This window comes from Muscardinus avellanarius (genome assembly GCF_963383645.1).
Source record: "Muscardinus avellanarius genome assembly, chromosome: X".
Classification (NCBI taxonomy): domain Eukaryota; kingdom Metazoa; phylum Chordata; class Mammalia; order Rodentia; family Gliridae; genus Muscardinus; species Muscardinus avellanarius.
The window spans coordinates 47,438,604-47,454,694 of NC_137792.1; the positions used below are offsets into that span (position 1 = coordinate 47,438,604).

A 16,091-nucleotide genomic window follows, 5' to 3' on the forward strand; every position below is an offset into this window, starting at 1 on the left:
TGTGTGATAGAGTATACCCAGAACCTTTACTTGCTCTTCACATAACAGGTGGTCAATAAATGAACAAATTTTTCTAGTCATTATGCTTTTATTTTCTCTATATACTGCAATAACTAAGCAAAATCATGGAAAAAATGCCAGTTTTCTTTACAAGACAGCAGACACAAAAGATTTCAGAACAGTCAGATAGGAACAATTCCCTCACCCCCCTTACTGGCGACCACATCTTACTGGTCATTTCAAACTTTCATAGACTATCCTACATCAATGATACAAATTCTGTACCACATCACAGAAAATGATGGAACGACTTCATAATGTTAGCAAAACTGTGATTCTAAATCTCAGTGGCAGAAAAAACTTTGATTATATACTTAAACATATTGTAATCCTTAATAAACAGTATTATAAAATGAATACAAGCTTACAATATTCAAAGCAAATGCTCTATTTTGCAGTTAAACAATTAGCACTGGTCACAAATACCAAATACAGCGCCCCCCTCGCCCCGTTCACATCATTTTCAACCCAGGACCCAGGCCCGCTACTCCTTGGGTACCTTGGACTTTAATCCCAAGGGGCTGCCTTCAGATTTTCCTAGGGGGTGGAGTAACCCCTAGCACCTGAATTAAGGATAGCCTCAACCTCTGCATCATCGTCCGAATCCCAATCATAATTACACGGCCAGTCCTTGGAGCATCGATTACGAACCCGTGCCACAAAATGCATGACTTTCAGCTTGCTGGACTCCACGTGTGCTCGAGGGCCCCAGAAGAACTCATACTCCACTGGACTGCTGCGGGGCACTGGCTTGTAAATCAGGTACCCTCTGCGCACAAACTCTTCTGTAACGACCTTCTTTGGATCTCCAAAGATGCTGTGCTGCCGCCCCGGTTGCATTCCTAACTTCCCCAGCACTTTCCAGACCAGGGCCTCCTTGGCGCTATTGCCCATGATGAAGATGAGGGCTAATATAGACATCAGGAGACTTTTCTTAGTGCCCTGAAAATTGCTCCGGGTTACTGATGGCTTTTGCGCTAGCGCTGTGCTAGAGGCTTCTTCAGGGGTGGTGGAGGCCTCTTCTGGAGTGCTTGGGTCTTCCTCCGGGCCGCTCAGGTCGTCTTCGGGGGTGCTAGGGACCACCAAGGCAGCCATCGGGGTCTCAGAAGCCTCTGAGGCCTGGATCTTGCGATTGTTGCGGTTTTCTTCTGCGGCCCTAGCATTACGGCGGCGCCGACTCTTCTTTCCCCGAGGCATGTCTCTTGCTAGGCGCTCAAACCTTAAGGCGGTCCTGGATGGATGCCTGTAGCCTCCGTAGAAAGCAAATATTTCTACCTTAAGAAGGGGCCACCTCGGAAGCCACTAAAGTCAATAGAGTCTTTGTGGCAACAAACCCGACGTTTTCAGCCACAAAGCTTGTTCCCACGCAAGCTGACTGGCAGGAGCGGTCGCTGCCGGCACTTGCTACAGCTGCAAGCGCGCGAGAAAGCTCAGGCGAATTGGCTCCACCTCTCCTGCCACGCACACGCCAAACACCAAAGAGGAAGTGGGCCGGTCCTCCACAGGGACTTCCGCTAACAGATAGGAAAAGAAGCCTGGTCCATCAGGGGTGGGCCAAGTGTAGAAATGACGGCTAGGGATTGGTGGGGTTTGGGGTCTGCACAGGAGAAAAGAAAGCTTAGCGGTTCTGTGCTCTTCAGTCATCTACTGACATTCCGAGATTGGCTCGCACCTCACCTAAGCCCCCGAAGGTGGGGCGGGGAAGGAGGGAGGGATGGGGGTGTATTCTTGAAAGAAAGCAACTGACTACATTCCTGTTTTGGCATACACAGAGCATTCATCCCCTCCCCGGGTTTCAGAAGTCATTTATGTGTATCTAATTACTTCGTGGGCCCATCTAGGACGTGGAGAGTACTATTATGGCCGGAGTGCAGGGTGATGAAGGAGACTGGATGCAAAGGCAGCAAAGCGCAAGCAGCGCCCAGCCCTATCTCCTGGCGGGGTTATTCTGCAGAGCAGAGGCAGGATCAGACCTGCATGCCTGCGTGCTGGGCTCAAGCAGGCACAGGCCACCTCCTGGCCCACCGCAGAGGAAGCAATTAGAATCCAAGCAAGAGGGAGGAAAGTGAGCCTGCAGGCTGTTGCCATGGGGATGGAGACAAAGGCATTTTAAGGGTGACCACTGAAAGGCTTAGGAGAGTGGCTGGATGGAAATGGGGAAGGGGGAGGAGGTGATGGAGTGCAGGCTGCAGGCTCCCAGGTTTCTAGGCTGGCCCACGCCATTGATTTGGCTTCTTTCAGAGCAACTCTCAGCTTTATCCACTCCTTGCTTCCCCTGCCAGCCTGGCCCTCCCTCTTGTCTCAGCTATCTAGATTCCATCTGCCCGCACACAGGCATCTTTGTCCCCGCAGCTTATCTTGATCCGCCCAAAGGGTAATGCGTCCATTTTCACTCCCTTGGGGGATGCCCCATAGCTAGCGGTCTGCACTGTTAAACGCCATGCCAGGTATCAGCTTGCTCAAGTCATTTCACCTGTCTGAGCCTGTTTTCCCGCCTGTAAAGTGGAGGTGAAGACAAGGCTTCCTCGGGTTGCATAGAGTACAGGAGAGAGAAAATGGAAATGCCTTATCATGTAGCAAGCACCGATTTTTGCCTCTGGAAGTGTTTGGATCAGTGTGTGAGAGCGTGGCATTTAATAAGTGCATGCTGAAGGGGTACATGATGGTGAAGGTTTTACACATGTTCTTCACCAAACTCTTAAAAGGCAAGTGAATGGTTTTCTCTTGTTTGGCTGAAAGGGCTAAAATGCCTGCTTGACAGAGGCCTCAGTTTGGAGTGCCAGTGTGGGGGAGGGGCCTGCCTAGCCCATAGCCTTTGACATCTCCCAGCCTTTGGTGGGGTTTGTGAAATAGGATATGGCTGCATCTTGTGAGTGAATTCTGGGAAAGGGCAGTGTGTGTGTGTGTGTGTGTGTGTGTGTGTGTGTGTGTGTGTGTGAGAGAGAGAGAGAGAGAGAGAGAAAGCAGCATTTTCTCCTGAGTTACACTGAGCGAAGCACAGACCCCTGCACCTATGTGAAAAGGGAATGCCTCCTGTAGAGAAATTGACACTGAAGTCAGACCTGGGAACAAGAGTTCTGGCCCAGCCTGGGTCACTTACAAGCCCTTTGATCTGGATGAGTTTACCTGATATCCCTGTCCTTTGATATTTTTCTGTAGGAACAGAAGAGGCTGATCTGTCTGCCTGCTTTGTAAGTCTCTCTGGAAGTCCAAGGGCACACACATTGGGGATCACTTACCTGTTTTCCGTAAGTAGCACACGATGGAAGAAAGGCAACTGATATGTGAGGGCTTTAGGAGTACAAAAGAAGAGGAAAACTAATGTTGATATGCTAGGCTACCATACTATGTGCCTAACATACCTCAAGTCGGGAATCTTTCCAACAACCTTTGTTGACCAATAAAACTAGAGATGGCTTAGCTAGTTTGCCCAAAATCATAGTAGTGCTGATGAGTATCAGTATTTAAGTTCAGGTCTTCAGCTTCCCAAGCTTTAGCTTCAGCCATCCTACCTCACAACTGTTCCAATTCAGTGCATTCTGGGTGGCACAAGAAGGCTAAACATGGAAGAGAGTGTATGTGCTCCTCTTAGATAGGAGTAGAATGGAAGGAATGAGAGAAGGGAAAGATGTGGGGAAGAGCAAGGCACAGTTATTCATTCACCTTCCCAGGATTTTCATGCTTTACTTTGCTGCACTTTTCAAGCTATGTCAAGTCCAGAATATTGCTTAACTTTTCTAAGCCTAAATGTCTTCATCTGTGAATGGATATATATCAGTGATGTCATGAAGATTAAACGCTCATTGTAGTTGTGGTAGCCCTCCATCCATCAAAGATGTCCATATCCCTATCTCTGGAAACTATCAGTGTGTGACCTTATGTAGCAAAAGGAACTATGCAAATATATATAAGGATTTTGAGGTGGGGATACTATCCTGGATTATATGGGATATGCAACATTAACTATAGAATCCTTAGAAGAGGAAGGCAGTGGAGTTAGATTCCATGAAATATTTGAGGAATGAAGTAGAAGTCAGAAAGGATATGAGACATTATACTGCTGGCTTTGAAAGTGCAAAAAGAGGCTACTAAGACAAAGAAATGTATTATCTCCTGCAATGTTCAGAAGGAGCATAGCCCTGTGGACATATTTTGGAGTTCCAATATCTAAAACCTGAAATGATAAATTTGGTTATGTTAAGCCACAAAAGTATTTTGTGGCAATTCATTATATCACCAAGAGAAAACGAGCACACAAGACATATGTATGTCTCACTCATGGGGCACACTCAATAAATGAGAGCTACAATTACACTTGAGGTTAATTTTTTATTGTTATAATATTTTCAGTGAAAATATGGGGAGGGACCTGGACGGGACATGGAGTAGGCTGTTCATATTGGCAGTAATTCTTGCTTGTTAATGCACTTTTGTTCCAGTGGTGTCACCCACTAACTGACCTGTCCCAGGCATTGTTTTGACTCTTTCTTTGCTCAAGTTTCCAGTAGTTATTGCTCTCACCTGAACAGACAGCTCCATACCTAAGTTACAAGTGGTAACAGGTAGTGGCTAGTCTTGTTGTGGTATACTAACTAATCACCTTTCAGTTACCTCTCAGTCCCATTCTGATACTAGCAAGAACCTCCCCAGAACATACAGCACTCTTGCACTAGCCCTTCGTTTGGAACAATATTCACCCTCATATTGGCTATGGATTACTTCAACAGGTGAATCTGACCTCATGTGCTGACCCTCATTTAAACACTTCTCATAGTTACAGTTCCAGGGATGATTCTTCTGAATTGTTTTGGAATGTGGATACTGACTTATATTACACTTTCTAGGAAATTGGGGCTTCTAAGTAATTCTATAGCATGCACATATCTGTCACCATGAAACAAAAGTGGTGGACTACTTTTGTGGTTTATTTGCTTGTTATTAGAATTAAATTACATATTAATTTAATTTATTAAATTTTTTATAATAAAATTTTTATATAAAAATTTAATAAAATTAAATATTTTACTGCAAATTAATCTCAAACATAGAGACAATAATGGAGATTTCCTGCCTATCCTTTACATTACAGATAGAGTTAAGTATTTTTTTATCTGACTCATTCCACTCCCTTCATCCCCACTGACGTCTGTGATCATGAATTCCAAAGAATATTATACCCATGAATAATAGTATATATTTGTAGCCAACTTAGTCTCCATACACATAAGTTTTGCTGTTTATCATTGTAGATATATGTAACTCCAACTCATGTGTGTTATTTTTGTTTATTTCACTCAGAATTTGCAATCTTTCTGCTAATGATCTGCATTTATTTCAATTTTCCAGAACAAATAGTTCTCTTATTAGTATCTTTGAACATGTCTTCTGTGAATACATGCATTGAATTCTCTAAAATCATTATCTAGGATAACTACTATATGTATTTGTTTAGGTAGATTACATAACTTTCTGCATTGTTTCTTTCATAAAATTGGGTCATTCTATGTAAAATTTTAACTTAATTCATTTTCCTAATCAACAATGATATACTATCAATTTATACTTCTAACTTTTTCGGTCTAATGGATGAATGATGTTCCTTGGACTGTTTTTTGCCCTGATCTTTTTATGTACATGTTGGAGTTACCCTATATTTCCATGTTATTTTTCCCTCTACAAACAATGCTGGAAATTACAGTAATTAGTTTAATATTATTTTTGGTACTGGGAATTGAACCCATGGTCATTATCTGAGCTACATCCCCAGCCTCATTTTATTACTATTTTATTTGATACAGGTTCTCGCTAAGTTTCTGAGAGCCTCGGTGCATTTCTGAGACTGGTCTTGAATCTGTGATTCTCCTGTTTTCAGCCTCCCAAGTACTGCAATTATAAGTGTGTGCCACCACACCTAGCTTACTTTAGTTTTGTTAAATGAGAAATATGCCTGATTGAATATGAGAGCCAAGTTTCTTTATAAGATGCTTCACAAGTGATTTAAAAGTCTTCCTTCTGCCAGGCATAGTGACACGTGCTTGTAAGTACTTGGGAGGCTGAGACAAGAGGATCGCAGGTTTGCTGCCAGCCTCAGCTATTTAGTGAGGCTCTCCACAACTTAGTGAGACACTGTTTCAAAATAAAGAATAAAAAATAGGGCTGGGGGTATAACTTGGAGGTATAATGCCCCTGAGTTCCATCCCCAGAACCACACACACACACACACAAAATGAACAATAAAACAGGGCTGCGGGTGTAGGTTGGAGGTGTGTTCAATCTTCAGTACCATTAAATAAATAAATAAATAAATAAATAAATAAATACTTTATTCTACTTCAGTCAAAATCAAGGCACTTTATGACTTTTTCCTGGATCCTAAATGGGAAGCATAAGCTTACCTGACTAAATAATTCTGCAATACATAAGGCCCATTGACCATTATCCCAAAGGCACTGGATGGGACAATTAATTACTGAATGGTTTCCAGCAAGAGATTAAGGTCAGATTTGTAGTGTAGCAAAATCATCTCTTTGGCTTGAGTGTGGAGAATGGACTGTGGGGATAAGGGGGAAAGGGCAGTGGAAGATACTCATCTCAGCTAAAAATAGGGGTGGCTTGAAATAGCAATGACAATGAAGATGGAGATAAGGCAATGCATATCAGAGCTGTTCAGAAAGCACAGACAACAAGCCTTGTGCATTGCTTGGGTGAAAGCAGTCAGGTAAAGAAGGAGGATAGGTAAAATTCCCGGAGTTAAGTAATCTCATACTGGGTTTCCCATGAACTGTTCTCAGAATAATTGTTCCCTTTAAAACCTCAAGTTGAGCCCATCATCAGACTCTGCATCATTACAGGTATGATGGTACTTCCTGAAATTCATCCTGAGGTACGGTAATATCTTCAGGGTGCTGACATGCCTAAGATGACATCAGCAGCAATCTGATCAAAAAGTGTAAAGCAATTAAACCCATTAAATAGGCTTGCATGCCTTTCTGTGACTAAGGTGCCTGTCACTGGTGGCCTTAAAGCCTTTTCTTTGCTATTCCTGGATATGACCAAACCTTTTAGTATTGGGAATACCAGTACTCCAGGCTTTTTCTTTAGGGGTGAGAATGACTCTGGATGTGGAATATCTGTCTCCCCAAAACTAAAAAACTTAATTATATATTAAAGTTGATTTTTAGCCAATTAAAATTATTACATTTTTCTTCAACATATAACTGAAATCTACCCTATTAATGTTTATAATATCAGTATTAAGCAATTTCTCTTCCTCATATTCATGTGCATTATCAACATGATTATTTTTGTTAGAATGCCCCATGTAAATATGAGGCCTCTGGGCCTTTAACAGACATAATAATTGGCATAACATCAAAGCCCTGGCAGGTGATTAAATCAGGAACTTGCCCCGTTTCTCTGATACCACAGACATTGTTCTTTAACACTGTTGATCAGTTATTATGTTATTTCTACCACAAGCGCCTTGGATTTCAGGGTTTTATATGTACATTCGTGCAGTGGGCTCCTTCTTGGCTTTACTCCACCTCTAGGCTCACCTCATCCACTGCTTCTCTTACTCACATGTGCACCAGTGTTTTCTCACCTTTCTGCTTGCTTCAGCTTCGAAATAGGTCTGGCACTGGTCCTTCTGAGAGAAAGCATCCATTTAGCACCTGACTGTCCAGAACTTGTCCTACATTATCTCATTTAAAACCGACAGCATTCCTGAAGAGTGGGCACTCTCATTCCTATCTTACTAATGTGGAAACCTGATATAAAAATCCCTTACCTAGGTTAGAAGCATGGGTTCAGGAGAGGAATGGAAACAGGGTATTAATAATAATTGTGACTATTTCTCTTTTGTGTGTGTGTGTGTGTGTGTGTGTGTGTGTGTGTGTAGTACTGGAGATTGAGTCCCAGGATATTCTATCTCCAAGCTACACACTCAGCTCTTAGTTATTTATTTATTGTTTTGTTTTTAAATGGGTCTCACTAGGTTGCTAGAAATTTTATTCCATCCTTAAGGCTATCTACAAACCTGTGATTCTCCTGTCTCAGCATTCCAAGTACTGGGATCACAAATGTGTGCCGCTATCCCCAGTTTGTGACTATTTCTTGAGCAGTTTTTCAACGCCAAGGTAGTTACAGTTATGCCCATAGAAAAATTGGGATACAAAAGGGACTCCAGACAAAGGAGAAAAATCCCCAGTGGAGTAATGGAGGGGGTCTACAGAAGGGAAGTGGGTATGGGGGGGAGAAAGATTTGATGAAGGAAATACTTTAATTGATGTGATGTACATGTAAAAATCATCAATGCCATTCTCAATATTATGTATGGGGAAGGGCAGGGAGTGGGGAGCCAATGCTGAATGCATTGTATGATTCCATCACTCTGAACTTCATTATGATGTATAATTACAATATATCACTAAAAATTTAATTATGCCATAACTCTACAGACAAGTTATCTGAGATATAATAAGAGTAATTAACTCGTAAATGTTAAGAGAGTTAAGTTGTATGACCTAATTTTAAGCCCTGGTTTGTTTGATGCCATTGTCTTTATCAAAAAGTCAGAGTGGGGTGTGGGGGCATAATGAAGGAGTAGAGACCGTTTTCGAAGAACTAGGAGTTGACACAGGCAACTAGATGAATCTCAGCTGAAATTAACCTTATGTCTCACCTCCAAGGACTGAGAATCCCAGTTTGTTCTGAGGCTAGGGTTCATCTACAGGCCATCTTCACCACCTACACAGTTGTTAGGAGTCAAGGATTCATGATTCAGAAGGATTAATGGCCTGGAACCTACAAAAGTGGATCAACTCTCTTGTTACAATGTATAATTATAATGCAGGACTAAAAATTTTTTTAAAAAACCTTTTTCTGTCAGTGCCCAAGGACTAAAGGGGCCAGTATCCTACTAAAATGGATATTGTGGCTCAGGACATTGCCTGGCATTAGTGGTTCTAGCTGTGCTAGCTTTTAGTAAACCCCCATTCAGTCAGCTTTTCATTGCTGTGACCAAAATACCTGATGAGAACAACTTAGAAAAGAAAAAGTTTATTTGGTTCCTGATTTCAGAGGTTTCAGTTCATGGTTGGCCAACTTCATTGATCCAGACTTGAGGTGAGGCAAAACAGCATGGTAGAAAGTTGTGGAGTAGGAAAGCTGCCCAGCTGACAACAGCCAACAAGTAGATGGAGAGAGAAAAGTGGGCCAGGGATAAAATAAACCCTTCCAGAACATGCCCCCAGTGACCAGCTTCCTCCAACTAGGTTCTACTTCCCAGTAGTCCATGCAGCTACTAGTGGATTAATCCATCAACTGGATTAATCTACTAATGAGGTGACAGTCCTCCTGATCCAATCTTTGCCTAAAAGCCCCGCCTCTGAACTTTGCTGCATTAGGAGCCATGCTTTCCACACATGAGCTTTTTTGGTTTCAGATTCAAACCATAACAGCAAGTGTAATGTCAGTTTATGGTCGTCGATAGCTCTCTTTAGATTAGCATAGATGTCTATACCTAGAGACCACAGTTACAAATTCATAACCAACAGTAAAAGCCACTTTAATATCTTCTTTTGTGTTATCATGATGGAAATATGTATTTTCTCAGGGAAGTTGACAAGTGTTAAAGATATTCACACAATGAAATATACTACACTGGAGGACCATCTGGCTATGAAAAGCAAGAGAAAAGGCTGGGCGTGGTGACGCACGCTTGTAATCCCCGCGCTTGGGAGGCTGAGAGAAGGAGGATCACGCAGGTTCGAAGCCAGCCTCAGCTACTTAGTGAGGCTCTCAGCAACTTAGGGAGACCCTGTTTCCAACCTGTTTCCAAATAAAATATAAAATGGGTCTGGGAGTATAACCCTGAGATAGAAAAGTCCCTGGGTTCCGAGAGAGAGAGAGAGAGAGAGAGAGAGAGAGAGAGAGAAGCAAGCAAGGGAAAGAGGGCCTCAATGAGGAATCCCATGGGTATTTATTTGTTTTTGCTTTAAAAAAATTAGTGTGGTTGTGGTAGCACTTCCTGATTCAGATAATAATGAAGGCAAAAAGAGCAGGTTTGGGAGAGGAAATAATGAGTTCAGTTTCTGGCATGTTAAGTTTAAGGTACTCTGGGACAACTAAGTAGAGATGCTCATTAGATAGGCTGCTGGGTAAAGGAGTTGGGAACTTGTAGAGAAAACCAGGCTACAATTAGTCAGGAATCAACATCACATGGATAGTAAATCAAATAAGAAGTTGAGTTCACCCAGATAAAATGCAAGCTTAAAATTTAGGCTTAGGAAGAAAATGAAATCTCACAATGTTTAGAAATAACTCACAATGTTTGGTAAATAGATTTAAAAGTTATTTATTTATTTATTTGTTTGTTTGTTTATTTATTTATTATGGGTCTTGGGATGGAACCCAGGGGCATTCAACCTCAGAGCTGTACCCCCTACCCTATTTTTTATTCTTTATTTTGAAACCGGATCTCACTGAGTTCCAAAGGGCCTCGCTAAGTAGTAGCTGAGGCTGTCCGCGAACCACAATCCTCCGGTCTCATCCTCCCGAATGCTGGGATTACAAGTGTGCGCCACCACACCCGGCACATCTATATATTTAAAAGGGAGTCTGTTTTATTTCAGTATGCAAGTATGAATCTGCCAGTAAGATGCTGCTCAGCAAATCATTTAGGACTTGATTTTGAAAACCCTGAAAAAACTTCAAGTGACTTATCTACTTCAGTAAGACAACACTGTGTTACACTGTAGTCTAGTGACCAAGGTTGTTTAATTTTGTTTCCAATCATGAAAAATTCCCTTGTTCAGACACAGAGATATGAGACATTTCTCACTCGTGATTTCTGTTATCATGCAATGCTCCCACCACCAGTGTTGGTCTACTAGGGATCCCATAACAAAATACCATATATTAGGAAAATTTAAAAACTGAAGTTTGTGTTTTCCAAGTTTTAGAGGTATTTGCTTCTAAACAAATAAGAGTTCTATAATCAGGAGATACAAAAAAGAAAAACTGAAGCTGGCAACTCCAGTGATAAAAAGAAATGACTAGAAAAGGAATCTGAACTTGGAGTCAAAAGTTACATCCTGAAACTGTTCCTGGAGAACAAAAGATCTGAGTGTTCTTCTCACCCCCTATATGTTTTGTGATGATTTGGGAGTTTTATTGTATTCTGTAGTTTTCTTCTCCTATAAAATATGAACCATATGATCACAGTCGATTTTGTGGACAAATTGGGAGGTTCCTCAAAAAACTAGGAATGGAAAACCCTATGACCCAGAAATACTACTCCTTGGTACCTTTCCTAAGGAACTAAAGTCAGAACACTATAGGAATACATGTATAACTGCCGGAGCCAGCCAGCAAAATTACAGGTTCTGAAGAGAGGCGTGAGGATGAAAAATTAAGTGCTTAAGAATTTTATTCCAAGAATTTTTTAATTCTAACATGAGGGGGAGGGGGCGCTAGCCTATCTCTACTGGCCTACCCCTGCTCCTGGGTCAATATCTCTATTGGTCGACCCCTGCTCCTGGGTCAATATTTCCTACTGGCCAACAACTATTCCTGGGTCAGTATTCTCTATTGGGCCGACCCCTGCTTCTGGGTCCATATCTCTTTTGGGCCGACTATGGGTTTATTTCTCTAGAGGTTTTTATACAGTTACAGGTCAATCAGTTTATTTCTCTAGAGATATTTATACAGTTACAGGTCAATCAATATCCTTGTGTTATCACCACCAGAATACAATAAAAACCAATCCAAAGCACATACATTACAGCTAGGTTAGTCAGTACCCTTGTGCCATCACCACCTGATCTCCCAGACCTTTTACTTTGAACTTTCCATGACCCCAAACCTTGTTGACTCTGGGCGAAGGAAAGTTGGCTGAATCAGAAATATTCTTTTAGGGGAAAACCTTAATGGCTTCCCACATATAACCATGTTTATAGCAGCACAATTCACAATAGCCAAATTATGGAACCAACCTAGGTGTCTATCAACAGATTAATGGATAAAGAAAATGTGTTATATGAATACAGTGGCATTCCATTCAGCCATAAAGAACAAAATTAGCCAGGTGTGGTGGTGCATGATTATAATCTAAATATCTGGAAGTCTGAGACCAGGGAGTCACAAGTTTGAAGCCAGCCTCAGGAACTTATCAAGGCCCTAAACAACCTAGCAAGACCCTGTTTCTAAATAAAAAAAATAAAATGAAATAGGGCTGGTCAGAGGTGGAATGCCCCTGGATTCAATCCAGAGAGAGAGAGAGAGAGAGAGAGAGAAAGAAGAAGAAGAAGAAGAAGAAGAAGAAGAAGAAGAAGAAGGAGAAGGAGAAGGAGAAGGAGAAGGAGAAGGAGAAGGAGAAGGAGAAGGAGAAGGAGAAGGAGAAGGAGAAGGAGAAGGAGGAGAAGAAAGAACAAAATTATGTCATTTGCCAAAAACTGGATGGAACTGGAGAATATGTTGTATGCTAAGTGATATTAGGCAGTCTCAGAAAGCTAAGGGCAATATGTTTTCTCTCATTTGTGGAAGTTAGAGAGAAAATAGGAAACATAAGGGACTTTAAATAATACAAAGAAAGATCTATAGAGTAGTCAAAGAGGTTAGGAGTGAAAATTGGGGAAGAGGAAGAAAGAGGACTAAAGAGAGAAACTGTTCAAAAATACTATGGCAAGATGTGAAGGATTACTACTAACCTCACTAACTTGTGAGGGAAGGGAGGAGGATGTAGTGGGGTGAGATATGGAGGGAAATATGCAAAGAGCTGTGTAAATATGCTTTTAACACGTTGGACCTCACTATGATGTAAAACTGCAATGCACCAATAAAATAATAAGATGGGGAGAGAAAAAACAAGGTATTAAGATTGGCATTAGTATTTTCATATATGCAAATAATGTCAGTGGAAGTGTTTCCTTTGTTAGTTCTTCTTCTACCTCTCATCTTTCCCATGATCCTTGCTCCACTGGGCTTTCTCCTCCATTATCTAAAGTCCCTCTTTCTATACCGATTACCCCCTAGCTTTCACATAGGAGAGAAAATATATGACCCCTTAATTTCTGTGATTGATTAATCTCACATAGCATAATGTTCTTCAGGTCTTTCTATTTTCCTGCAAAAGACATTTTGTTCTTTTTATTGATGAATAGAATTCCATTGTGTGTATATCCAGTAATTTTGTAATTATCTTACTCTTTAGGTTAACTGTGAAGAATCACCTGCATGTTGTTCTACAGAAAAAGAAACACCAGAGAAAAACAGGCAAAATGATGGAAGAGAATACTGGATTTTTACTCAGAATATCTGTATTCAAGGACCAGACCCTTCACTTACTATATCATCTTCCATAAACCACGTACTCTCTGGCTTATTTCTAAAATTGTACAACAACATTCATCTCTTCTTAGCCATAAAAAAGGATTTCAATTCTACCACCTGGCCATCAATGAAGACATAAAAATGAACCATAGATAAAGGCATGGGATCTGAAAGGAGATAGTTTGGGATAAATTCCAGATTCTACCATTTATGAGATCACAAACTTTAGAATGATCTATGCTTCACTGTCCTCATCTATAAAATCATGTGAGGATATACCTTTTAGATAACTCTCTTGTGAACATTGAATTATTACATGCAAAGAGTTGAGAATAAAGCACAGTTATAAGTACATGTTTAATTACTAATAACTCTGAGCTACTGAGAAGGTGATCCCCTAAAGTGGTTCCAGTTACATAAAAAATTTAGCACTATACCCAGAATTTTCTCTTAATATCCAAATTCCTTGGATGTTAAGAAACTTTCAATATTCTCATTGACTTTCTATATCCTCTTATCTCATGGCATTTAGTCCAGAATTAAATAGTAGTATCAGAAACAATGGCTATGTGCCAAACATTTTGTGCATGTAAAAATCATATGCATTTATTGAACATTAATTATATGTTAGGTACTGGTCCACTCATTGGAGTCTTAAGTGTGAGGATATAGTCTGTTGGTAGGGATATAGTCTGTTGGTAGGGACAAAGAATTTTAAAAGCTGAGTATAACAGTTGCTTGCTTTTAAAGTCTCTAGAATTATTGCAACACCATCTCTTCATTCCTGACATTGATAATTGGCATCCTCTGTTTTATTTTCCTGATCATGTGAGTAGAGGTTTGTCAATTTTTATTGACTTCTTTAAAGTGTATTGGGAATTGAACCTAGGGGAACTTGGCCTAGGTTCAAATATTTTTAATTTTGAAATAGGATTTTACTAAATTGCTAAGACTGGCCTCAAACCTGTGATCCTCCTTTAACAGCCTCCCAAGTACTAGAATTATAGGAATTATAAGTGTGCACCACCATTTCTAAATATGCCAATTTTACTGACCACTTGAAGAACTTTCGCTTCACTCATTTTCTCTACTATTTTATTCCTATCCCACTGATTTTTGCTGTAATACATTTTCAACTTACACTGGGTTTAGTTTACTCTTCATTTTCTAGTTGCTTAAAGTAAAACCAAGACTGTTATATCAAGACCATTATTTATGTCTTTTTACAAACACACACACACACACACACACACACACACACACATATATAGTATATTGTAATAAGCACTAAGTACTGCTTTTGTGCCATTGCATAGAATTTTTTCTTTTAAAAATTTGAAAGTAAAATTGGCCTATTTTTAAGGTAAAATTCTATGAATTTTAACATATGTATAGATGTACATCACCACTACCACAAATGTGGCATAGAACAGCTACAACATCCCTAAACACTTCCTTATACTATCATTTCATGGTCATACCATCTTTCCATCTTTAACCTATGGCAACCACTGAAATTTTCTCTATAACTGAGGTATTATCTTATATAGAAAGTCATATACATAGAATCATAGATTGTGTAAACTTTCAGATTCCCCCTTTTAAGTTAGCAATACATATTAAAGACTTATCCATGTTGTATAGAATGATAGTTCATTGCTTTTTATTGCTGAACAGTATTCCATTTCATGGCTTTTTGTAGGCTCTGGAAAAATATTTATTGAAATAAAACTGCATAATGAAATTTAAAAAGATCACAGAAAGCTTTTGAAAGAACACTTGCAATTCTTTTTACAAAACTAACACTTCATAATTATTCAATGGTGTTCATTATGAGTAAAATTTTACTATGTTGTTAAGTCTTCTGGTTATAAAATGATTCATATTTGTGTTATCCAAGCCAATGGAGACTAAGGAACCATATCTGGCCCAGTGCTAGTCACATTTAACTCAAAAGCACACATAATAGCAATGATCACAATGCAACAATTTAACTTTCTGTATGAAGGGCATTGATATTAATATAACCATAAAGGTTTATACAGAAATCTTGGACGCCAAAGTTACAAAAGATATCCAAGTTGAATTTCTTCTATTTTTAGGTGGAAGAGGATGATGCCTGGTTTAGATCTGCTCCACAGGTTTAGATCTGCTCCACAAGCTTTCTGGATACTGATCCTGACTAATGGCTAGATAGTTGTGCAGAATGAATCAGAATAGCAAATATGATGCTGACTAGCTTCTTGCTATTGAAAAACTCACAGTATGGAACTGGGAAGGCATCTCATTCTTGGTTTTCATTGACGATTATCTATGTGCCAGGCTCTTTACATTTACACTTTCCAAAAGACTTTGTGGAGTAAGTGTTGAACATATATTCTTCAGATGTTCAAATAAAATATATTCATCTTTGTGTGTGTATATGTGTGTATGTATATGGCTTATGTATGTATATGTACATACAGACTTTAATTAAAGGTCTCTTCTCCATGTTCATGGTTTCTCCTGTCTTTGCTTCGGCCACAGTTATTAGCATATTCTTAGTGAAATCACCATGTTAGCATGTCTGTCTACCTACCTGACAATGAGTTCTTGAAGAGCTGGTGCCCAGTCAAACATTTTGTGCTGTTTATTCCCTGTGTAGAGTGTGAAATCTGCTACTCAGAAAAACAGTACTGAATTATTGGTGATGGCACACA

The 16,091-nt window shown here is 40.1% G+C and overlaps 1 protein-coding gene across 1 annotated transcript; it reads right to left on the reverse strand.

The window, feature by feature from the left end:
* Nucleotides 1-597: 597 nt before the first annotated feature.
* Nucleotides 598-1,257, reverse strand: MAGEH1 (MAGE family member H1; the record flags this gene model as incomplete). Its single annotated transcript, XM_080718526.1, has 1 exon — nt 598-1,257. The coding sequence occupies one exon, from the start codon at nt 1,255-1,257 to the stop codon at nt 598-600; it is 660 nt and encodes a 219-aa protein (XP_080574652.1).
* Nucleotides 1,258-16,091: the final 14,834 nt, after the last annotated feature.